The sequence below is a fragment of the Ostreococcus tauri genome, assembly GCF_000214015.3.
Source record: "Ostreococcus tauri WGS project CAID00000000 data, contig chromosome 12, whole genome shotgun sequence".
NCBI classification, from domain to species: domain Eukaryota; kingdom Viridiplantae; phylum Chlorophyta; class Mamiellophyceae; order Mamiellales; family Bathycoccaceae; genus Ostreococcus; species Ostreococcus tauri.
Window position 1 is genome coordinate 1 of NC_014437.2, and position 22,626 is coordinate 22,626.

A 22,626-nucleotide genomic window follows, 5' to 3' on the forward strand; every position below is an offset into this window, starting at 1 on the left:
TAAACCCTAAACCCTAAACCCTAAACCCTAAACCCTAAACCCTAAACCCTAAACCCTAAACCCTAAACCCTAAACCCTAAACCCTAAACCCTAAACCCTAAACCCTAAACCCTAAACCCTAAACCCTAGAACCCTAAACCCTAAATCTGTCGATAGATCCAAGCGAGTTTCTGAGAACTGAAAAATAGTCCGTCCCGCGAATGACGGGACGCGCACAGATGACGGAGCGAGCGATGCAAATCGATCCCGGTGATATAATTGAATGGTTTCTACCGGTAGGAAAATACCCCGGTATTGTTATTTGCACCAAGCACGATCGACGATCGATGCGCGCGACGACGACGACATCAGGCGAATATTCTTACAATGTACAACATGCGGCGATAATAAATCACGCTGTGTGATGCGTCGCGTCCTCGCTGCCGATGTTCGCAAGTGTCAACTTTTCTGGCGCGTTGTGAACGATTTCCGTTCCATCGGCCCACAGCTCTTCCAGGTTGTACCGCTCTCGACCTTCCGGGGAGAAAACGTGCACCATGCATGATCCACAATCTACAGCCATCCAGTCTCTATCTCCACCGTTCTCCGCGCCCTCGATGATGGGTTGAAGCTGCCCGCCCGCAACGTATTCCGTTCTCGCTTTCACGGCGTGCAACACGGCTCCCGCGAGAGCTTTGAGATGCTGTGCGCTTCGCGCCGTGGCTATGATGAGATGATCCGTCCACGCGCACTGGTCGCGCACATTAATCGCCATGACATCGATGCCTCGCGCGCGTACGAGAAGATGCACTAACTCGTCCGGCTTGAAAGCTTTGGCGTACGGCATACGACTGGGGTCATCCTCATACTCAATTTGCGTCTTCTGCGTGTCCTTGGACGCCGCCCGTGTACCTTTCTCGGCATCCCGAATGATTTCCGCGCTGATGGAGGAGACTTCAGACACCCGGAAACCCTTGGTTCTCGTCTCAACCGCGCCGTTCATGTACTCGTAATATGCGAGCAAATACGAAATGATGTCAGGCTTTTTCGTGACACCTTCCATCAGATGACCAATGTCAAGCGTTCGCACCGCTTCTTTCAACGCACTTACCTTGACCTTACCGAGCATCGTTTTGCTCATCGGCGCGTCCTCCGTCTTGATCTTAATTGGCGTTTTTATCTTTGCCTCTGCCTCCAAAATCGTCCGAACCTCGTGAGCGTTCGCCATTCGCTCGGCGTCAGTGCGCCACGCGCTTTCGAATAGAAACTGCTCGAATTCGACGAGTCCAGGGACCTTTGAGATCGCGTTCGTTCCACGCACGCCAGAGGAGGAGGTCGAGATGACGCCCAGCTTTCGTTGCTTGGCGTCGCGCTTTGCGGACGCGCGAGCGTTTGAAGCGCCGAACACGCTCATGCGATCTGCCATCTCGCGTTCCGCCTCGCCGTCGCTCGTCTTCGCATAGTTCAACAGTTCTTTGAGCTCGGGATTGATCTCCGCGAGCGCGTTCAGTGGAATCGGCCATTTCAACTCGCCGCGGACCTCGACCCCGGCGTATTCCAAACGTGAGCCGCTGAACGTCTTTCCATCCCACTCGACCTCGTTCGTCGCCTCCACCGATCGTCTCGATCGGAAGCTGCGCTCGCGATCTTGATTATCTCGCCCGCGCTCGCGCGACCCCGCGCGCGTGATCCCGCCAGCGCTCGACGCGCGCGAGTTCCCTCTCGTCTGCGTCGTCGACCACGCCCGCGACCACGCGCCGTGGTCGACGCCGCGCGTCGACGTCGACGCGCGCGCACCGACGCCCGCGTCCACGCAGACGTCGACGCCCATCGAGACGCATCGCGCGCGCCGTCCGAGCCCGATCGCGACGCGCGCCATGCGTCGAAGTCCGAACGCGTCGCACCGCCGCCTCGGAGTGGGGCGACGTTTTTTTAAAAAAAACCACGTCGCGATGCGCTCGACGCGGTCGTCCCGCACACCCGACCGCGATGGCGGCGGAGACGTGCGAGGTGAGACCGCCGATGCGATTGAACGGGGCGCAAAGTAGAGGCGCGGCGCACTGCTGGGCCACGCGCGCCGACGGCGAGCCGTGCGCGCGACCGAGCACGTCGACGTGCGAGATTCCGTACTGCGATTTTCACTTGAAGAGAGGAGACGAAGCGCTCGAAGTGCGTGCGCATCCATCGTTGGGAGGTAAGATACTCGTCGCTGCGAGAGATTTACCTCGAGGATACAAGACGGTGTACCTGGGTGAGCGAAAGTCCTGGCGAGAGTGCGGACGAAAGGGAAGAGACCACGCGATGCACTTTCTCTCGCGCGGCGGCGTGATCGACCCGACGCCTCTGGGACACGCGGCGCAACTCCAATTCATGGCGAATCCGGGACCGAACGAGGTATCGAACAATCGCTCGACGAACGTCTTCTTTGGCGACGCGCGTGATCCCGTGGGCACGCTCGTGGGACGCGAGTTCATCCTCTTTCGTCCGGTTCCAAAGGGACACCAACTGTTGCAGTGGTACGGCGCGGAGTGGTTCGCGAGTCGAGACATCAAGCGCCTTGACGTTGGGTGCGAGAAGTATCCCGCCGAGAGGAAGCGCGGCCGACGCGAATCGGATCTCGCGGACGAGAAGGGGTCCAGAAAGCGCGGCGGCGGCGCTCGCAAGAGGCGCGCTCTTGCCGAAGCAACCAACAAGTGACCGGTTATCATTTTTGTATCAAACAGTGGGTGATGATTCATTAAAATACAAAGCTTAGTAATGCGCGCTTACACCTGCTCCTTCTTGACGGCATCCTCGATGGATTGCAAGTCGAGAATTTCGTTTTCAATGGATTCCATGTCAACCTCCACGCGCAACTTGTCCAGAGACGCGGCGTCTAACGGCTTGATACCGGCCGCCTCCGCCGCTTTGGCGACCGCGGCGCTGTACTTGGCCATACCTTGAGCGTTGCTCGTCATCAATGGCGTCCCGAGCGTCTTCTCCGTGGCGTCGAGCGCCTGCGCGAGCACCGAGAAGGTCGCATCCGCCTCCTTCAAACCGAGCGCCTTTCTGATCTCCGCGGCGCGGTCCAAGAACCCGCGCACCGTCGTCGCGTCAGAGAACGCCTCGTCCACGGTATCGAGAATTTTTTCACCCGGCGTGGCGATATCCAACTGCGTTTGGGTGTGAATGAAATCCATCCGTCAGTCCTTCGGTTCTCTCTTTGGCACACAGAGACTCCGTGCTCGCGATCGTCCTCGATCGCGCCTGGGGTTTGTTCTGAACGCCGCGCGCGATCGAAAGCGCGACCGCGCTGACGGTCGAACGAGCGCGAAAAATAACGCACCTCTTTGAGAATGGCCAGCTTCTTCGTCGCGTACGCCTTGACCGCATTCGCGTCGCCACCGACGGGCGGCGACAACGTCTTCGTCTTCTCGAGCAGCGCTCTGAATTTTCGCTGCTGATCGAGGAAGACGCGCTTGACGACGTCGGTTTCGGGGGCGGCCGTTTTAGCGGCTGTTTTTCCCGCGCCACCGCTCGCGGCGGCGGCGTACGACCGAAGTCGCGACGCGCGAGACACCGCTCGAGAGATCGACGACATCGCGCGCTCGAGAGTGGCGCTCACGAGCGTGTGCTTTCCTTCGCGAGTGATGACTCGAGGAATTCTCTACACCGACTCGGCTTCTCGCACCGGCGCGCCCGCACTCCCGCTCGCTCGGCGCGAGTCAAAGATGACGACGACCGTGGAGGGTGGGAGCGCGGAGAAGCGGCGGCGCAAGAGTCGATGGGAAACCACCGACGACGCCGAAGGGAACAAGACGACGAGGAAGAGTCGATGGGAGACTAGTGAATCGACAAACATCGCAAACGTCGCCGCGGACGACGAGAACGGCGGACGCGCACTCGTGCCCTTGGCGAACGCAAACGACTTCGCGGGCGCGCACGTGAGCGAGCCCGCGGGGGCGATGAACCAGACGTTGCCGATGACGAACGCGCTCATCATCGGTAGCGGGATCTTCGTACAGCTGCCGACGTCCGTTTTGACAGAGCACTCGGCACCGTCCGAGGCGACGGCCGAGGTTCACTTCCTGTTTGCCGAGCTCGGTCGACTCAATCGTCGACTACTCGCGGGAGGGACGTTCGACGATAGACCTGCTGACTCGCGCGAGCCCGAACCTGCGCCAATTTACGACGCGAACGGCGTTCGAGTGAACACGCCAGACGTGGTGGAGAGGGAGAAGTTTCAGTACAGACGAATGGCGATTTTGGAGGAAATTTGTCAAAAGTGTCCTACGTTCAGACCGCCGCCGGATTATAGACCGAACAAGCGAACCGCAAAGTTACTGATTCCAGTGGATGAGTACCCGGGCTATAACTTCTTCGGGCTCATCATCGGGCCTCGAGGATCGACGCAGAAGCAAATGCAGCGCGAGACGAACACAAGGATCGTTATACGCGGACGTGGAAGCGCCAAGGGCGGTACGGGCGCCGCCGAGCGTAATAACGAGTATGACAACGAACCGCTTCACGTGCTCATTGAGGGCGACGTGCAGAGCGACGTCGACAAGGCGAAGGCGATGATTCAGAAGTTGCTGATACCGATAGATGAGGACATGAATGAGCACAAACGTCAGCAGCTTAAAGAGTTGGCCCTGATGAATGGTACCTGGCGCGATGAAAGCTCGATTGAGGCGATGCAAAAGCGTCTAGACGAAGAGGTGGCGAGCGGGCAGGTGTACCAGCTCCCGGAACCGTTGAAAAAGGCGGTCGAGGCGACGTACAGGAAAGACGTGGACAAACTTCACGGCTCTGGCGCGGGAGGGACCTTGGATACCGCGTACAGTGACTTTTTGTCAGAATTGGGCGTGGACGGTCGCGGCCGCGCTCGTAGACTGGATGAAAATGCGGAAGACGATCGGAAAGTGTACATCGGTCGTTTGCCGACGACGGCGACGGCAGAGGGATTGAAAGACATGTTCTCATCCGCCGGCGTGGTGCAGGAGGTCGCGTGCATTCCCGACACTGTGCTGGGACACTCGTGTAAGGGTTTCGCATTCATCACGTTTGCCACGGTGGACGACGCCATGAAGGCGGCTTCGACGATGAACGGCGTGATGTTTGAGGATCGTCCGATGGAAGTACGGATGAAGAATGCACCGCGTGAACAGACGCAGAAGGAAGCGAATGAGTTTGACCCAAATGCCAACCTGTACGTCGGCGGCGTCACGGAGAGCATGAACGAAGACGCGTTACGGGAGATATTTTCACCATACGGTTTAGTGCAAAAGACAAAAATCGTTCGCGATCACGCGACTCAGGCGGCGAAGGGGTACGGATTCGTACAGATGATGGACCCGTCTCATGCGCAGGCGGCAATCACAGCACTCGATGGGCAATACTTTGCAGATAGCACGCGTCCATTCATGGTCCGCATCGCTGGGCAAAACGGCGGAGGCGGCGCGCAAGTGTCGATGGCGTTCCCCTCCGCAACCAATTTCGATTTTACGGCACCGGGTTATGGCAATTACCAGACGCCTGTTGCCGGCATGCCGCCTTTTGTTCCGCCGATGATGATGATGGATCCGTCTGGGTATTACGGACAAATGGCATCCGCTGAATCGTACGCAGCTGCTACGTATGGCGCATTCCCGACGGTGGAGCTCGGAAATCCCGAGGAAGCTCCGCCGCCCCCGCCAGATGATGAAGACGCACCACCTCCAATGCCCGGCGTTTTGCCGTTGGTACCAGACGCGCTCCCCATCCTTCCGGGTGTTGCTCCGCCCGCTCCGCCACCGTTGCCACCGTAGAAGATAGAATATAGATGATGAACGATTACGCAGATTCGTCTTCGTTCCATCCGAATGTAGACGCGGATCATATGTCAGTGAAACTCGCCGGGGTAACGGGACAGATGAGGTGTAAGCGTGCTTCGTATCGATATGTAATGGTAATGATCGCAGGAGGAAAATTCTTTGTGGTGCAGGGGTTTACCGGTTTCTGCGTGGAAATTTCAAATTTCCAAATCGACATAGGCGTCGCTGCTCCTGATCCGTTCGCACTCGGCGTCGATCTCTTCTCGCTATGGACGACGACCTCGCCTTTGCGCTCGCACTACAGGCACAAGAGGAGGAGTACGCCACCACGAACGCTCACATGAGCGCTCGAGATGAGGCACGCGACGACGAGGACGACAGCGAGGACGACGACGATTTCAGTGGGAAGAAGAAAACGTTCAAGCCTCGAGCGACGGCGAAGACGAAGAACAGCGACGACGTTGAGGAAGACGAAGAGGACGAGACAATCGCGATGAAGAGTCGTTCAAAGCGCGGGACTAGGGACGGTAAGGTGATCATGCAACGCTTGCTCGAGCACGGATTGGTCAAGGCTGGCGAAAACGCGCTCACAACGAAGCTCTTCAACGATCTGTACTTCGCCGATTTGATGACGGACGGAACGATCGTATGGAAAAAGAAGAAGCAAGATACGACGGCCGACCCCCCTACGGCGGACGACGTCTCAGCAGAGGTGTCGACTGCGAAAGATGACGCGGGCGCGGAATTCGAGACTCTCACCTTCAACACTGTGACAGAGTTCCGGTTAGCCGTCTCGCGTCTGAGAAATCCTGACAGGAAAATGGACAACGGATGGGATTGGGTGAAATACAACGATGTGAAGATTGGTGATCTGAAGCGTCAGTTACCGCCCGAACCGGAGGCCGAGCCAAAGGCTCCACGTGCGCGCCGCGAGGCCAAGGCGCCGACGCCAAAAAAGCGCAAGAAAAAGGCAGGCAAAGATGAGAAGGCGTACCAAGCGTCGATCTCAAAGCAGGTGATTCCCGCGCGCACGCAGCGTGCGAGTCGTAATGCGTCTCGAGGGCTTGTATTCAGTGAGGAAAGTGGAGGAGATTTACAAATGGTCACGTGCGAGAAGTACACCTCAAAGCAATCACAACCTTTCAAGATAACAATGACATCCGCGGCTGAATTGGTCATGGATTTCCACGCCCATCTGAGTAGCGATGAAATCGCGGGCCTACTGGGCGGAGTGTACGATGCTGAGTCGAAGACGCTCAGGATTACGCGTGCGATCCCAGCTCGCCAGTTGCAACAAGAGAACGCGGGAGTCGAGGTCGAAATTGATCTGGTGTGTATTCCGGAAATCGCAGAGACGCTTGAAAAGCTCGGTGAGCGAGTCGTCGGTTGGTACCACTCGCATCCGGTTTTCGCAACGCAACCATCGATGCGCGATATCGAAAATCAAAACATCTATCAGGAAATGTTCGCTCGTGAAGACGAGCCGTTCATCGGCGCGATTGTCGGCCCGTACGACGTACGAAACGCATCGTCAACTAGCGACGTGCGCATGTTTCACTGCGTCGACATCGACGGCGAGCCCGAACCGTATGAGCTCCACGCTGAGTCTGCGGGATGTGTTGACGTCCCAGTGGGCGTGATGACGGAGTTGAAGCAGTTGGCTGACAGATTTAGATTTGGCAGCGGCGACGCGGAACCGCTCGCGCCCGTCGATTTGAACGTCACGCCCGTCTTGCTTACCGAGCACTGGAGAGACGGTGCGACGCGCTTAGAAAAGGTTCAGTACTCTCTCGCTGCGCGTTTACCTAAGTCGTGGAAGACGGAGCAGCGAGACGCTTACGCGGGCGGTGTCACTAAATATCTCAAGACGTCGTGGGGAATCACAAACTGAGCGTTGTAACATAAGAAACGAGGCATTGCACCTGCATCTACACCGCGTCGCCATATTCGCGCTCGATATACTCGCAAATCTCCTTGCTCTCAAACATTTGAACGCCCGTGTTTGGATCGCGCATAAACGGGACTTGGAAGTGCGATACCTCGGCGAAGAGTTCGTCACGCTTTCGCGAGCCTCGCGGAGTGTACTTGACGACGTGTGGGATGCATAACTCTGTGAGCGCCTCGCGCACGAGCTTGCTAAACGGGCTGATTTCGTATGTCCAAAGCTCGAGCGGTTTCTCCGGTATTTTCTTCGCCGGACGCGCTCGAAGCGCCTTAAGACGCGACACGGCCGCGGCGTAAGCTGTAAAGTTTGTTAGCGGAGAATCACGCTTCAAAAGCAGTGGGATTTTTGTTTCGCCTCCGTACGTCTTGAATAGATACTCGATTATGTCGTCGCTCTCTCCCATCGAAGTCCCTGTGTTCGGGTCGACCATGAACGGATACGTCGTCGCGCCGAGCCTCTTCGACTCGGCGCGGAAAGCTTCGCTGCCCTGAGGACACGGCTTGAACAACACGTCGCAGTCGAGCACCGAGAGCGCTTCTCTGACCTTTTTACAGTACGGCGACCCTTCGTACTCGTACATCACGATCGGCTCCTTCGCTCGGTCGCTCGGAAGCGTCGTCGAGCGTTCGTTTAATCTCTTGCCGAAGATCCGGATCGGCGAATACTTTGTCACGTCATCCTCCACGAGCTCGAGCTTGTACCCGGCGATTAACGCGCCCGTGCCGAGACGAATCACGAGCGGTATCGCCGCCGACGCCACCTTCCCGAGCTCGCCCTCTCTGACGGTGAACGGTCGCGGGGCGACGTCGCTCTTTACCTCACCCTCACGCGTCGCCGACGTAGCCGTTCTCGAGCGCCGCGCGCGATGGATGATGCGATGCGATGACGTCGTCGGCGTCGTTCCCGCGTTCGCCGTTCGCGCGCTCGAACCCGATCGCGCGGACGAGCCGAACGCGCGCGTGGTCGTGAACGACATCGCCCTCGCGCGCGCGGACGCGATGACGTCGCCGTGGATGTGACGACGACGCGACGACCGAGGCGTCGGGTCGCGCGTCCGCGCCCGCCGGTTAATGTCCCGTGTCTCGGACAAAGACGTGTAAACCCTACTCACACTGTATGCTCACACGAATCAAAGCGGCGGCGGCGGCGGCTCGACGCGCGACGCGCGACGCACGCCCCGACGCGCCCTCGGACGTCGACTCGACGACGACGACGACGCGAACGCGAACGCGTATTCGCGCGCCTCGCGTCTTCACGGCGACCGCTCACGGGGACGCGCGAGCGAGAGCGCACCTTGAGAGACTCGAGCGAGCTCGGACGCACCTCTGGACATGCCGACTCGACGCGCGCCTCTGGAGCGCGAGATCGAGGCCGACGGACAAGCCAAGCCGCGATCGAAGAGAAAGCTCACCAAGGTTCGAGAGAGACAAGCGACCATCGGGGAAGACTTTCTCCCGGACGCGTTGTCGAGGAAGATTTTGAGCGAGGCGAAGGAGCTCAGGGAGGAAGTCGAGGCGGACGACGACGATGAAGACGACGATGAGGACGAGGAAGGGCGAGAACGTCGACGAGTGAAAAGTGGTGAACATCGCGTGAAACTCGGTCGGACGCTTGACGCGAAGGATAAGCATCTCAGAGACGACTCATATCGTTACGGGAGCGACGAAGACGACGAAGACGAAGACGAAGCTGAAGATGAAGACGAAGACGTCGGGCGAGGACGTCGGGCGAGCGCATTCGATGCGGACGGAGATTGGGACGAAGACGAAATCGATGAGCGCGATGGCGAGTACGAAGAGGCCGAGATAACCGCCGAGGAGGCGGCGGCGTTGGAGGCGTTTATGGCGCCGAAAACGGGCAAGGATAGAACGCTTGCCGACATGATCCTGGAAAAGATTGAAGAGCACGAGCGCGGTGGCGCTGAGACGATGCGAGACGAGGACGGTGATGCGATCCCGGAAGGCTTGGATCAGCGTGTGATTGAGATTTACAAGCAAGTTGGAAAGTTGCTCTCGAGGTACACCACAGGGAAAATACCAAAGGCGTTCAAGGTGATTCCAGCGTTGTCGAATTGGGAAGAGGTTTTGTACATAACGGATCCCGAACGCTGGAGTCCGCACGCTATGTATGCGGCGACGCGTCTGTTTGCGTCCAATCTGAACGTAGCGATGGCCCAGCGATTTTACAACTTGGTTCTCTTGCCGCGCGTGCGGCAGGACATTGCTGATAACAGACGGCTGCATTTTGCGCTCTACATGTCGTTGAAAAAAGCGACGTTCAAGCCAGCAGCTTTTTTCAAGGGCATGCTTCTACCCTTGTGCCAGAGTAGGACGTGCACGGTGCGCGAGGCTGTCATCTTCAGCTCGGTGTTGCAACGATGTTCCGTTCCGGCGTTGCATTCTGCGGCAGTGCTGATGAAAATGTCTACAATGGAGTACGCCGGCACGACGTCATTCTTTATGCGCGTCTTATTGGATAAAAAGTACGCGCTTCCATTCAGCGTCGTGGACGCCTTGGTCGATCACTTTTTGCGATTCTCAACCGAGGAGCGTGATTTGCCCGTTGTTTGGCATCAGACGCTGCTGACGTTTGTGCAGCGCTACAAGGCGGTGATCGATAAGGATAGCAAAAAGCTTCTCTTTAAACTCGTCACGATGAAGAGCCACTACCTTATCACGCCCGAGATACGCCGTGAGCTCGCTCATGGCAAGTCTCGAGGTGAGAAGGATGCCATGGACATGAGCGGCTCGGGCGGCGCAATGGGTGGTTTCAGCAAATCTGTCAAGGTCAAGGCGCTGGAAGAGAGCGCGCGCGACATGCCAGCCATCCCAATGCTCGCGGACGACCAATATTAATTAGAAGCTCTCTTGTAGTGGCACACGAGCCGCGTGTAGGATTATCAATGACGAAGACGACGCGTCGCGCCATCATGTTAAAAATTCTTCTCTACGACTAATCTACAGTCCACAACGTCAACGAAATCACGCAAACGTGACCTTGCAAGCGCTCGCAACGCGTTCGCGAGCGGCCTCGAATGCTCCTTTCGCCGCCCTGAGCGGATTCATGCGGATAGCTTGCTTGCTCTTGCCCAAGCGCGAGAACGCTTGTGCCACTGGGTTGGCTCGGCGAAGGCTAATTGACATCGCCGCCGGACCGGCGCGACGAGAGCGAGCGGCAGGTTGGTCCTCCTCCTCGTCCTCCTCCTCGTCCGCGTCATCGTACTCGTCGTAATCTTCGTCGACCACCCGAAGTTCTTGCGGTTCATCCGTCAAAAACTTGAGCTCACGAGACTTGGCGTCGGATCGATCCTCCGGAACGTCGATGTTGTAGTACCTCCACGCGCGCTCCCAGTACTTATTGAACGTCTTCATTTGCGAGTACAGGACTGGGTTCTTTTCCGCGAAGTCGGCCGGCGGCTCGTACTGCTCCCCCTTGTACCCCGGCATCATCCACTCCGTGCCACCCTCGTACACAACCGGGTGGTTGTTTACGGACTCCTCCGGTCGGGCGATATTCTTCAGGATGGTAACCTCGCCATCGGGCTTATTCGTGAACATTCGTGCTCGGTTCGCCGCCTTCATGGCGTTGAACATGGCCGTGTCCTGCTCGTCCTCTCCGCACCGTCCGGTGTACTCGCCGAGGTATTGGTCATCCTTCCACTCCCCGACCTCGACCGCGCCGGAGCCGTACAGCTTCACCCCGCACCCGTTCTGCGAGTTGTTCTTCCACTCCCCAAAGTACATGGAGTCATCGGAGGACCAGGTGTAGACGCCGTATCCGTGCATCACCCCGTCCGTGTACATGCCCTCATACTTATCTCCATCGACGTACTGAAACACGCCCACGCGGTCGCACTGCCCGAACTCCGAAACCAAGCCCTCATAGCTGTTATGGATCAAAAGATTTATCGCGCGTCAGTCTTCACGTTCGTGCGTCGCGTTCATTCGTCGCGCCGTCCCTCGAACGAGGCACTCGGTCGGAATCGATCGCTCGTCGAAACCCTGAGGTTCAACGCATCGATTGGTTCGGCCGCGTCGCTCGTCGCGCGATTTACTACACGTACGTCGCGCCGTCGGAAAAAACGATGGCATCCCACGTGTACGTCTTTTGAAACTCCTTCGGCACGTTGGACGCCATCTCGAGAGACGAGAGGCACTGTAGCGCGCTTCGGAGTGCGGGCGGTTCCGTGCGCTGAGCTCGCTCGGTGATTTCGAGTGCGTTTCGTGGAGGCTATCACTGTGCGTATTGTACAGCGCCGCGCGGATCCAGACGCGACGGTCTATTAGTTTACGACGTGCGCGACGAAGAACGATCGATCGCTTCGAAGCGATTCGCTCGCTCACTAAGACTACGATTCGTCGATGAAGAATAATCAGACGTCAGAGAGACGGGTCAGGATGTCATCACCCATGTCATCCGCGGCTCTCGGCTTGAAAAATTCGTACACGCGCGCGCTCTTGGCGGGGCCAAACTGTTTTTTACCTCCTCCGGGAACCGCGACGCCGCTTGATTGGACCATGGCGTAGGGCATGATGTGAGCGAGCATGTTCTTCTTGAACTCGAGAGTCGTCGAGGGATCGTCGTAAGCGGCCATGAGAGCCACCATGGACTCGAACTCGTGCACAATGCCCCGCGCGTGCGGCGCGGTGACGCCCGATATCTTCGTCAACGCGCGCATGAAGAAGTCCCTCTGCGTGGTCTCGTGCTTGGGCTTCTTCTTCTGTCCGTCCATGTATTCTCCCGATTTGTCGGTGAGAAAGTCCTTCATCGACAGACCTTGATGACTTCGTCGAACTGCGAGTTGGTTGTGCAGCAAGACGACGTGCTCAACGCAGTCGTTCATCCCTGGAAGCGCAACTAAGACCACGTTGGAGTACTGCACGGCCATCTGAGCCACGACAGCGTCGTAATGCTCCCTCGACCATCCGGCGCTCGGGTTATCGTAGTCGCAATTGCGCCTCTCTTTGTTCGTCGCATTCTTGTGCGGCGCCTCGACGATTAAGCAGAGCTTGTCGTCATTGCACTCGCTGTGCCTCTCGAACGTCGCCACCATCTCCTTTAACTTTTCGCAGTCGTTCTCGATAATTTCTAAAAACCTCTCACCGCTCAGCAACACCGCGGTATACCTCGCGCTGTGCGTACGATGCGAACGCAGCATCTCGGCGTTCCAACTGTCTCCGCCGACGGCTCGATCGGAGACGACGTGATATCTCCATGTCACGCTTCGAGGAAGTGGCAAGGGTTCGTAGGCGTACATGATAACCTTATCGGGCGACTTTTGCCGCGTCGCGTCGAACGCGATCTGCAGCGCGCGCCCGTATCCTGTCGTATCCGCGGCGAAAAAACTTGCGACGTCGAGCACGCACGTGATTTGGCTAAACTCTCTCTTCGCGCAATCCATTGGCGGGAACTTTTCCGCGGACTTTTCCGACGTCGTCGCCGTCATCGTGGTCGCTCCGTGGCCGTTGCGGCCCAAATTCTCTCGTGAAATGTCTCGATCCACCGTTTTCGCCGCGATCGACGGTTCGGCGCTTGCCGCATTCGCCGTCTCCGCACGCGTCTCGTCCCCGTCCTCATCCTCGTCGTCCAACAGATCGATCACCTCCGACGACGTCGTTCGCGCGTTCGTCCGCTCGTTCGTGGCATCGCGTTGAACGTCCAACGCGCGCTTCTCGCCTCTCGAATTCACGTCCGGAGATATCACGACGACGACGTCTGATGACGATTTCTGTCCATTCTCTCGACTTTCTCCGCACCGTGTCAACTGCGTCGACGGTCGTAACGCGTCGATATCGTCCACGTCCGACGACGTCGATTGTGACATCGCACGAAATGTCATCTTGGCTCGATCGCGCTCGAGGCGGACGCTCGGACGCCCGCGCGCGCCGCGGCGTGAGGGGTACTGTGTGGTTTGGAAATTTGATTTTAGAGCGGGACAGCTGGAAATTTAACCAACACCGCCGGGCGAACGCGAAGCGTCTCGTTCGACTTACGGCGACGATCGCGTGAACGAGCTCATCGTCGCACGTAGTTTCGCACTTATCACGGATTCGATTGTGTACAAAGCGCCGCTAAAGGTTTCGAGCGCGTCATCGCCGCGCGCGTTTGGACGGAGACGTTTCTCCTAGTGCGAGCTTTCGCCTCGCGCCTGCCTTGGCCTCGTATCCCGATTTAGATCCCCACTCAACCTTGTTGGCGCGCACGTCGTCGTCATCGTCCATGACGGAGCGCGCGACGCTCCCGACGACATTTCGCATCGTTCCGGGAGACATCATCACCGGCGCCCCTGGAGACTGCAAACGGAATCCGCCGATCAGTGGAGACGGCGGCGCGCTCGTCTTGAATGGGCTGCTAAAACCTAAAGCTTCCGCCGCGGCGTTCACTGTGCGCTTCAAAACTCCAATAGCGGGCGATGCCGGGGCATCGTTCTCGTCCGTCCGCGTGCGCTTCGCCGGACTCTTCCTGGGCGACGGAGACGCCCTGCGCAGAAGCTGACTCTCCGTCTGCGTCGGCATCACGTCGTCGTCGTCGTCATCATCATCGAAAAGTATCTTCGGCTTCGTTCGGCGCTCCTTCGCTTTGGCCATAACTTCGTCGTTCGCGACGACGAGCGGCTTCACCCCAGGCGCCGGGACGTTTGTAAACGCCGCTCCGTCGTTTGCCGTCGTCGCCGTCGCCGCCTCGACCCGCGCGTCCTCATCCTCATCCTCGCTCTCGCTCGCCATCTCCAGCGCTCGTTGATTTGCCATGTACAGCCCTCGTCCCGGGCTCGCTCGCGCTCTCGGACTCGAACGCTTCTTCGGAGTCGCCGCGCGCGGGCTCGTTCGCTCGAGAGGCGCCGACGTCGGCGCTTTGCGCGTCTCTCCGTACTCCTCCGGCGTATCGTCGATCGGCGCGATGTTCTGCGTCGACGGGAATTCAATAAACGCTCGTCAGTCGCGTGCATCCTCTCTCTCGCCCGTGCGCGCGCGCGCCGTCCCGATGAGAGGAACCAAACAGATTTTAAAAAATTGAAAAATTGAAAACACAGCCACCCTCGCGCGCGCGCGCTCGACGCACCTCGGCGCGCGACGACGTCGATGACCACCCGGGAACGCGCTCGAGGGCGACGCGTTGGTCGCTCGGTACGACGACGTCGGCGTTGAATCGCTCGCGATCGAACGGTGGGGCGTCACCTCGGTCGAGCGCGCGCATGGGGGCGAGCGTCGTCGAGTGCGGATTCCAGTGTCATTTTCACTCGAGCTCCCGCGTCGAGAGACGTCGCGGCGCGTGGTGCAACACGATCGCGCGCGCGATGAGATGGTCGTGACGATGAATGACAACGATGTGAACATCTCGACGTGTTATCACGCGAGACGGGTGACGCGACACTCGAGCGTACGGACGTCGATCAAGACGACGCAACCAGTGGTGGAAAATCTCGGCACGGAGACGACGAGCGTTTCGCCGCGCTCATGAGCGACGCGATCGGCACCGAACGCCTCTTGACACCCGGCGAAGTATACACGTGGGATGGTATCGATCACGAACGGGTCACGATCCTTGAAGGGATAGCACGCGAGCGTGTCCGGGGCGCTCGGAGCGACGTGTTGCCAACGGAGCGTCTGCGAAAGCGCCGCGACGGCGGGTTTCGCGGCATCATCGCCCGAGAACGAGCTCGAGACATCGTCGGCGCCGATGGTGCTGAATGTCAACACGTCATCGACGTTTTGTCCAGACGTTCCCAGGAACGAGATATTGTCCACGGAGAACTCGTGCGGGTTCGTCGCCAGGCGCATCGTCTTCTCGAACCGCGTCGCCTCAGTAAAGTACACCGGGTGGAGAGGCTGCTGCGGCATAGCCTTATTCGTCGGGTCTGACTTTCCGCTCATCACGTCGACCGGGACCGCGCTGGCGATCTCAGTGAACATCAGATCGAGCTCCTTGACCGCCGCCGCGGACGCCGCCGCGGATGCGGTGGAGTCGTCCAAACTCGGCGCGTTCACGTTGAGCGTCCCCCCGGCGACGACGACTTGGCAAATATGTGCCGCGTCGCAATCGCTCGCCGCATCGCTATCCATCACTGAAGCCCCGGTGACGTAATCGACGAACATCTGATTCCGCGCCAAGTTCTCCGCCGAGGATCCGCGACCGCCGAGTTCAAGTCCCGAAACTAAGCACACGTACTTGGCGTCTCCGTCCGCGGTGGTCACCGCATCCTCCCCCCCGCGCGCGGGGGCGAACACGGCCGCGTCTTCAACCTCAAACTCTCCCTTCGACGTCGCTCGCCCCTTGAACGCACACACGACGCCCGTGACGAATCTTCCGGCGTCGACGCCGAGCACGCGCACGCGCGCGCCCTCGTCCTCGAATTCCAACCGATCGTCTTCTCGACAGTAATTCCCGCGCTCGATTCGCTTCGCCTCGTACACTTCTCGCTCAAAATCCTTCACGTACTCATCCAAAATGATCGGTTTATCCTTCATCTCCTTGTACACCGTGCCCACGACGACGCACGGCTCGTGTTCCTTCAACTCCAACACGCCTCGAACCGGCGCGTTCGGCCATCGCGCCCGCGCGCTCGCCACCGCGCGCGGTTTCAGCGCCATCAACCGATTATAATACAGTTGATAGTACTGTCCGTGATCGACCCGTCCCGTGAGCGCGTACTTCTCGTTCGTCGTCGACCCATCGCGCGTCCCGCGCGCGCGCTCCACCGCGCACGCCATCGTCTTCGTCTCCCACCGCGCTCGCGCGTCGACGCGCGCGACGCCGACGGTGGACCACCGCGCGTGGACGACGTCCGTCTCGCGCGCGCGCGTCGTCCGTCGGCGCGGAGTCGAGCGCGCGCGCGAGCACGACGCGAGCGGTCGCGGACGCCGCGGGACGAATTCAAACCATCGCGCGCGCCGTGGGTGGTTTTTTGAAAATCGCCACGACGAATGATGCGATCGATCGGTCGTCGCGTCGACGACACACCGCGACGACGGGCGCGCGGTGACGACCGATCGCGGGCGCCGGTGCGGGTGAACATGGCGAACGAGGCGACCGAGCGGCAGGCGAACGCGAGCGCGATGGACGCGGACGCGCCGGATGAAGCGGCGGAGCGCCTCGTGAGCGAGGAGTATAAGATTTGGAAGAAGAACACGCCGTTTTTGTATGATTTAGTCGTCACGCACGCGCTGGAGTGGCCGTCGTTGACGGTGCAGTGGTTACCGGATCGCGTGGAGGTTCCCGATCGCGATTACAGCGCGCAAAAGTTGGTGTTGGGGACGCACACGAGCGAGCACGAGCAAAACTACTTGATGATTGCCGAGGTGCAGCTCCCGCTCGAGGGGGCGGAGGTGGACGGAAGGGAGTACGACGACGAGAGCGGCGAAGCTGGGGGATTCGGAAGCGGTGGAGCCAAAGTCAAGGTGACGCAACACATCAATCACGACGGTGAAGTGAATCGAGCGCGGTACATGCCGCAAAACTCATTCGTATTGGCGACGAAGACGGTGAGCGCGGACGTATACGTGTTCGATTACACGAAACATCCGAGCAAGGCGTCGCCGGACAGTGGGTGCCAGCCGAACATTCGGCTGAAGGGTCACCTCACCGAGGGCTACGGTCTTAGCTGGTCGCCGTTCAAGAGCGGACACTTGCTCAGTGGGAGCGACGACGCGCAAATTTGCCTCTGGGACGTCACCGGCGGCGACGGCGCGCGCGAGCTCAACGCGCAGACGATTTACAAAGGTCACTTGAGCGTCGTGGAGGACGTTGCGTGGCATGCTAGGCACGAGCATATGTTCGGTTCGGTCGGGGATGACAAGCACTTGATCCTGTGGGATACTCGCGCGGCGCCGGCGAACGCGGCGGTGCTCAACGTCGAGGCGCACCAAGCCGAGGTGAACTGCTTGTCCTTCAACCCATTCAACGAAACTCTTCTCGCCACCGGTAGCGCGGACAAGACGATCGCACTGTTCGACATTCGCAACACCAAGCAGCGCCTGCACACGTTCGAACATCACACGGAGGAGATTTTCCAAATTGGCTGGTCGCCGAAGAGCGAGACGATCCTTGCGTCGTGCGGCGCGGACAGACGCATGATGATTTGGGATCTTAGCAAGATTGGCGACGAGCAGACCCCTGAAGACGCCGAAGATGGCCCACCGGAGCTCCTATTCATCCACGGAGGTCACACGTCGAAGATCAGCGACTTTAGCTGGAACATGAACGATGACTGGGTCATCGCGAGCGTCGCAGAGGACAATATTTTACAAATCTGGCAACCGAACGCGAACTGCGTGTGCGCGGGAGGTGACGACGAAGAGTAAAGCGATCTTACGACGACGACGACGCTCGAAGATGAGATACTGTCAAACAATTCGTAATGCTACAACGATAACCAATCAAGGGTCTCAGCACCGCGCCCAACAGCGATTACACAACCCGGCGCAGTTCAGTCCCTCGGCGGCGCAGTCGAGATTATTCCCCAACGCCTGCGGCACGCGCTTGATGTACGCCTTAAAATTCTTCGTGTTCCTCTTCATAAAGTAATTCTTCTCGATGTGCTCCACCGCCGAGGTCAATTGCTCGACGTCGCACCCTAAGATTTCCGGTTGCTTCTTCGCCACCTCCGACGCGCCCTCCGCGTCGACGCCCACCGAGTTCAAGAAGTCCACGCGCGCTCGTAAATCATCCACGTTCGGCGTCTCCTTATCCTTCGCGTTTCTCCAGTACGTCTGTCCGCGCCACGCGTACGCTCGGGCGATCGCGACGTCCGCCTCGTCATCCGTCAGCGCGAGCGCTGTTCGTAAAAACGCTCGACACGCCGCCCAGTGCGGTCGCACGTCCTCGGGAACCTCGGCCTCGTTCGCGGTGGCGCGCGCGCGGTGCGTCTTGGCGGAACGCGTGCGTCGTCGCGCGTCGCTCGTTCTCGCCGCGCATCGCGACACCGCGGACGTCGACGGGGCGAAGGACATGATGGAAAAGTGTCGATGAATGACGTCGATGCGAGCCGGCGGGGACGGTCGCTTTGCGCGCTTTGCGCGCGCGTGTGTCGTCGCGAACGGCGAGAATTGGGCGATTAAATCCGTGAGAATAAAAATCAAATCAAGCGCGCGCGCCGGCAAAGACGCGCGGTGATGATGGTAGTACAGGTAATTTTGAAGAGCGGTCGAGCGGTTTCGTCGGAAACTCGCTCGCCGTTTACTTGTCGTCGGCGATCATCTTCATAATGGCGTCGGTCGTCGCTTGCGTAAGGGTGGTGTTCTTCTTCTCGGCGTACACTTGAAGCGCTTCGAAGGCGTCGCGCTCAATCATGACGCGAGGGAGGCGCCCGCCAGTCTCGACGGCAGCCGGAGAGGCCGCGGCGGCTGCCGGAGAGGCCGCAGCGGCGGCAGGCGCGGCGGCGGCGGTCGGAGCGGGGACGTAAGACTTGGAAAAGGCGCGGACCGCGTCGAACCCGACACGGTTCACGAAGTCACCAAAGTACTCCTTATCTTGGCGTTGCTGCGCCCACATGGCGAAGATGGGCTCGAAGAACGTCTCCATGTCGGCAACCTTGACGCGGTCCGCGAACGCTTCAGCGACGCCAGTCATCGCGCGGGTACCACCGAGCCAGATTTGGTAGCTCGCCGGACCGTCACCGACAAAGCCGAGCTCGGCCATGTACGGACGAGCGCAACCGTTCGGGCAACCGGTCATACGAATGAGGATGTCCTCGGACGTCGCCAAGCCAACCTTGGTCATGACGCCGCGCAGGCGCTTGTTGATCTCCGGCAAACCGCGTTCCGCCTCGGTGATGGCGAGACCGCACAACGGAAGCGCCGGGCACGCCATGGAGAGTCGCTCGAGCGCATCGACCTCAGTCACATCCTTCACACCCGCCGCCTTGAGCGTCGCCATAATGTCAGCCTTCCAAGCCGGGTCGACGTCCGTGAGGAGCAAGTCTTGGTTGGCGGTGAGACGAACTGGAAGTTCGTAGCGCTCGATGACGTTGCGCAGCGCCTTCTTCATCTCGCCACGGAGGCGACCGTTCTGCACGTGCACGCCGTACCACAGTTTACCGTCGCCTTGTTCGTTCCACCCGAGGTAGGTGGGGAATTCGAATGGAGCCAGCTCCATGCCGGGTTCAAACTTCTTCCCGTAGTAACCCTCCGTGACAGTCTTGAAGCGCTCCATCCCCCAGCTCTCGACCAAATATTTCAACCTGCTCTGCTTGCGGTCGTCGCGACGACCGTAATCGCGCTGTGTGCACACGATTGCCTTCACCGCGTACAAGATGTCTCGCGGGCCGCAGAAACCTAACAACGTGGCGGCGCGCGGGAACGTCGCGTCGTTGCGATGCGAGCGACCCATGCCGCCGCCGACGTACACGTTGTATCCCACGTGCTTGCCGTCTCGCATGACGACGACGATGGCGATGTCGTTCGTTAACACATCGATGTGGTTGTCGCCCTCCACGGTGACGCCGATCTTGAACTTGCGCGGGAGGAAGAGCTGGCCGTAAATGGGTTCCGGGCAGTCTTCAAAGTTGGTGCCGTTGCGGTTTTCGTTGCGCGCCGCGGTGACTTCCGGCTTTTCCGCAGTCATGATTTGCTCACCGTCGAGCCAGACGTCGTAATACGCACCGCTCTGTGGCGCTAAGAGGGCGGCGATGTCGTCCGCCAACTCTTGCGCGATGTGGTACTCCTCGCGTTTGGCGTACGGCGCCGGCGCCGCGGTGACGTTTCGATTGATGTCCCCGCACGCCCCGAGCGTGCTCCCCATGTTACGAATCACCGTCGAGAACGTTTCCTTGAGATCGCTCTTCAAGATTCCATGCAACTGATACGTTTGCCTCGTCGTCAATCGCAGCGTTCCGTTCCCGTGCGTCATCGCCAAGTCGTCCATGGTCAGGTACAGCTTATTCGGCACCTTGCCCCCCGGTTGCTTGGTGCGCATCATGAATTGATAAAACTTCCCCTCCCCAAACGCTCTCTTCTCCCGATCATCTTGCTGGTACCCACCGTGGAACTTATACAACTGCGCCGCGTCCTCGGAGATCGAGCTCGCCGTCGTCGCCAGCTCCTCGATCAACGGATGTCTCAAGTAATCGCTCCGCTCCTTGATGATCTCCACCTTGGACCGCTTGGGCTCCGCCTGGCCCTTCCCGCTCGGCGTCGCGACGTTGACGACGATCGAGCGCCCTCTGGACGCGGACATCGCGCGCGCGCGCGCGGATGCGGACGCGCGCCCGTCGCCCGTCCCCCGCGTCGCGCGCGCGACGCCGAGGCGCGCGCCAGGGGCTGACATTGGCATCGTCGAAGGCATCGTCGGCGCGCGATCGATTGGTGACGAGTGCGCGCGACGCGAACGGGCGTCGAACGCGCCGCTGGGTGCGCGCGCACTCGCGACGATGGATGGACGCGCGCGCGAACGAGGTCGAGCGCGAGACGCGCGCGTGGACGCGCGCGGGAATGGCGGCGTGACGTCGAGGGATGGAGGCGAAACCAGGGTTTGCGAGGGTCCAGGGTGGATGGAACGCGCGCGCGGCGTTACAGCGGAGGAGCGCGCGGGGCTATTCTAGGGAAGATGGCGGTTCTGTTTTTTGGGTACGCGTCGTGGAATCTTTTGAGGTACCACGCGTGATGATCGCGCGCGGCGACGGTGAGGTTGGCGACGACGGCGGCGCACAGGGCGACCGGGGCGAGCGCGCCGCCCGAACCCGCGGCGAGGGCGGCCGCGGACCACTTACCGAGCGCGATGTCGCTCGGGACGACGATGAGGATGAGACCGAAATATATCACGACCTCGGCTGTGAAGTGGGCGCACGAAAAGCGCTCGAACCAACCGCCTCGTGGGATGACGTACGCGCGCGCGTCCGAACCCGCTCGACGCGCGCGCGCTAATATTCGGTGACACTCATTCTGGCGATAATTCCCCACCGCAAAGAGAGCGACGCCGATGAGGGCGAACCCGTACACGATGTAGACGCGCGATGGCGCGACCGCGACCGCGGCCGATGCGGTCGAGCCCACGCCGAGCGCCGCGCCCGCTAAACTCCTCGTCGCCGCCGAGTAATACGTCAACCCGAGCGCGTACGCGCCCGCGTGCATCGTCGCCTCCGGGCGATGTTTCGCCACCAACGCGCTCTCACACAATCGTCGAACGAGGTGCGCCTGGAAAAGCACCAAGACGACGATCGCGGCCGCGACGTCTAACGAACGCGCCCGCGCCCGCGCGCCGCCGTCTCCGAGCGCGTCCGCCAGCGCCCGCGCGTTCACCGCGCACCCGACGACGTAAAAGTGCGTGAACCACCGGTGCGGAACCGTGAGATTTGAGAACCACGCGAGGTCGTTCGCCGTCGCGTCCTCCACCTTCCCTCGAGCGACGACGCGGCGAAGAAGGGCGCGAACGCGCGCGAGCGGTCCCTTCGAATCGCCATCCACCGAGCCCCCGTCCGAGCGCGCGCTCGACAGCGCGCTGCACAGGACGAAGACGAGCCAGAACGACGTCAACGCGCCGTCGCTCGGCATCGCCCGCGCGCGCGCGCGCGGACGCGCGCTGGCGCGTCGCCCGCGCATGGCGCACGCTTTCGCCGTACATACATCTGCGCATGTCTCTCATACGTGTACGTGCGTCGTATACGGACACGTACGAGGCTGTATGTGTACCGGCAGACACATACGTCCCGGACGTCTATGATACGAGTACATGTACCGTACATAGGAACACGTGATGCTATGATTTCGGTCGCTGCGAAGAAAAAGAAGGCGCCGTCGCGCGCGCGTCTTCCGTGGTCTTCTCTTCATCGTCCTCATCGGAGGACTCGCGCGTGACGCCTGGGGCGAGAACGAACGCGCGAGCGACGGGTGCGGACGAAGACGTACGTCGAGCGTGATTCGACGACGAGCGACGGGGAGACGGTGCGAGAAGACGCGCGCGTGAAGATTACATCGGCGC

General features: G+C 59.9%; 15 protein-coding genes across 15 annotated transcripts; 5 read left to right on the forward strand and 10 right to left on the reverse strand.

The window, feature by feature from the left end:
• Positions 1 to 391: 391 nt before the first annotated feature.
• Positions 392 to 1,858, reverse strand: OT_ostta12g00010 (Protein Iojap/ribosomal silencing factor RsfS; the record flags this gene model as incomplete). The annotated part of the gene is made up of 1 exon (XM_003082106.2): positions 392 to 1,858. One exon carries the CDS (start codon positions 1,856 to 1,858, stop codon positions 392 to 394), a length of 1,467 nt encoding a protein of 488 aa, XP_003082154.2.
• Positions 1,859 to 1,968: 110 nt separating this feature from the next.
• Positions 1,969 to 2,676, forward strand: OT_ostta12g00020 (unnamed product; the record flags this gene model as incomplete). Its single annotated transcript, XM_003082107.1, has 1 exon — positions 1,969 to 2,676. The coding sequence occupies one exon, from the start codon at positions 1,969 to 1,971 to the stop codon at positions 2,674 to 2,676; it is 708 nt and encodes a 235-aa protein (XP_003082155.1).
• A 68-nt stretch (positions 2,677 to 2,744) lies between these two features.
• OT_ostta12g00030 (unnamed product) lies at positions 2,745 to 3,559 on the reverse strand (the record flags this gene model as incomplete). The annotated part of the gene is made up of 2 exons (XM_022982781.1): positions 2,745 to 3,131; positions 3,305 to 3,559. The coding sequence occupies 2 exons, from the start codon at positions 3,557 to 3,559 to the stop codon at positions 2,745 to 2,747; spliced, it is 642 nt and encodes a 213-aa protein (XP_022840010.1).
• A 130-nt stretch (positions 3,560 to 3,689) lies between these two features.
• Positions 3,690 to 5,765, forward strand: OT_ostta12g00040 (Nucleotide-binding, alpha-beta plait; the record flags this gene model as incomplete). The annotated part of the gene is made up of 1 exon (XM_022982782.1): positions 3,690 to 5,765. One exon carries the CDS (start codon positions 3,690 to 3,692, stop codon positions 5,763 to 5,765), a length of 2,076 nt encoding a protein of 691 aa, XP_022840011.1.
• Positions 5,766 to 6,039: 274 nt separating this feature from the next.
• Positions 6,040 to 7,662, forward strand: OT_ostta12g00050 (Tryptophan synthase beta subunit-like PLP-dependent enzymes superfamily; the record flags this gene model as incomplete). Its single annotated transcript, XM_022982783.1, has 1 exon — positions 6,040 to 7,662. The coding sequence occupies one exon, from the start codon at positions 6,040 to 6,042 to the stop codon at positions 7,660 to 7,662; it is 1,623 nt and encodes a 540-aa protein (XP_022840012.1).
• Positions 7,663 to 7,699: 37 nt separating this feature from the next.
• Positions 7,700 to 8,692, reverse strand: OT_ostta12g00060 (Thioredoxin-like fold; the record flags this gene model as incomplete). Its single annotated transcript, XM_003082111.1, has 1 exon — positions 7,700 to 8,692. One exon carries the CDS (start codon positions 8,690 to 8,692, stop codon positions 7,700 to 7,702), a length of 993 nt encoding a protein of 330 aa, XP_003082159.1.
• A 355-nt stretch (positions 8,693 to 9,047) lies between these two features.
• On the forward strand, positions 9,048 to 10,571 carry OT_ostta12g00070 (Bystin; the record flags this gene model as incomplete). The annotated part of the gene is made up of 1 exon (XM_022982784.1): positions 9,048 to 10,571. One exon carries the CDS (start codon positions 9,048 to 9,050, stop codon positions 10,569 to 10,571), a length of 1,524 nt encoding a protein of 507 aa, XP_022840013.1.
• A 126-nt stretch (positions 10,572 to 10,697) lies between these two features.
• On the reverse strand, positions 10,698 to 11,519 carry OT_ostta12g00080 (MORN motif; the record flags this gene model as incomplete). Its single annotated transcript, XM_022982785.1, has 1 exon — positions 10,698 to 11,519. One exon carries the CDS (start codon positions 11,517 to 11,519, stop codon positions 10,698 to 10,700), a length of 822 nt encoding a protein of 273 aa, XP_022840014.1.
• A 569-nt stretch (positions 11,520 to 12,088) lies between these two features.
• OT_ostta12g00090 (unnamed product) lies at positions 12,089 to 13,540 on the reverse strand (the record flags this gene model as incomplete). Its single annotated transcript, XM_022982786.1, has 1 exon — positions 12,089 to 13,540. The coding sequence occupies one exon, from the start codon at positions 13,538 to 13,540 to the stop codon at positions 12,089 to 12,091; it is 1,452 nt and encodes a 483-aa protein (XP_022840015.1).
• Positions 13,541 to 13,805: 265 nt separating this feature from the next.
• OT_ostta12g00100 (unnamed product) lies at positions 13,806 to 14,910 on the reverse strand (the record flags this gene model as incomplete). The annotated part of the gene is made up of 2 exons (XM_022982787.1): positions 13,806 to 14,618; positions 14,776 to 14,910. The coding sequence occupies 2 exons, from the start codon at positions 14,908 to 14,910 to the stop codon at positions 13,806 to 13,808; spliced, it is 948 nt and encodes a 315-aa protein (XP_022840016.1).
• A 152-nt stretch (positions 14,911 to 15,062) lies between these two features.
• OT_ostta12g00110 (DNA polymerase alpha/epsilon, subunit B) lies at positions 15,063 to 16,424 on the reverse strand (the record flags this gene model as incomplete). The annotated part of the gene is made up of 1 exon (XM_003082117.1): positions 15,063 to 16,424. One exon carries the CDS (start codon positions 16,422 to 16,424, stop codon positions 15,063 to 15,065), a length of 1,362 nt encoding a protein of 453 aa, XP_003082165.1.
• Positions 16,425 to 16,727: 303 nt separating this feature from the next.
• OT_ostta12g00120 (G-protein beta WD-40 repeat) lies at positions 16,728 to 18,014 on the forward strand (the record flags this gene model as incomplete). The annotated part of the gene is made up of 1 exon (XM_003082118.1): positions 16,728 to 18,014. The coding sequence occupies one exon, from the start codon at positions 16,728 to 16,730 to the stop codon at positions 18,012 to 18,014; it is 1,287 nt and encodes a 428-aa protein (XP_003082166.1).
• An 84-nt stretch (positions 18,015 to 18,098) lies between these two features.
• OT_ostta12g00130 (Mitochodrial transcription termination factor-related) lies at positions 18,099 to 18,662 on the reverse strand (the record flags this gene model as incomplete). Its single annotated transcript, XM_003082119.1, has 1 exon — positions 18,099 to 18,662. The coding sequence occupies one exon, from the start codon at positions 18,660 to 18,662 to the stop codon at positions 18,099 to 18,101; it is 564 nt and encodes a 187-aa protein (XP_003082167.1).
• Positions 18,663 to 18,888: 226 nt separating this feature from the next.
• Positions 18,889 to 20,886, reverse strand: OT_ostta12g00140 (Nitrite/sulphite reductase iron-sulphur/siroheam-binding site; the record flags this gene model as incomplete). Its single annotated transcript, XM_003082120.1, has 1 exon — positions 18,889 to 20,886. The coding sequence occupies one exon, from the start codon at positions 20,884 to 20,886 to the stop codon at positions 18,889 to 18,891; it is 1,998 nt and encodes a 665-aa protein (XP_003082168.1).
• Positions 20,887 to 21,218: 332 nt separating this feature from the next.
• On the reverse strand, positions 21,219 to 22,199 carry OT_ostta12g00150 (3-oxo-5-alpha-steroid 4-dehydrogenase,C-terminal; the record flags this gene model as incomplete). The annotated part of the gene is made up of 1 exon (XM_003082121.1): positions 21,219 to 22,199. One exon carries the CDS (start codon positions 22,197 to 22,199, stop codon positions 21,219 to 21,221), a length of 981 nt encoding a protein of 326 aa, XP_003082169.1.
• Positions 22,200 to 22,626: the final 427 nt, after the last annotated feature.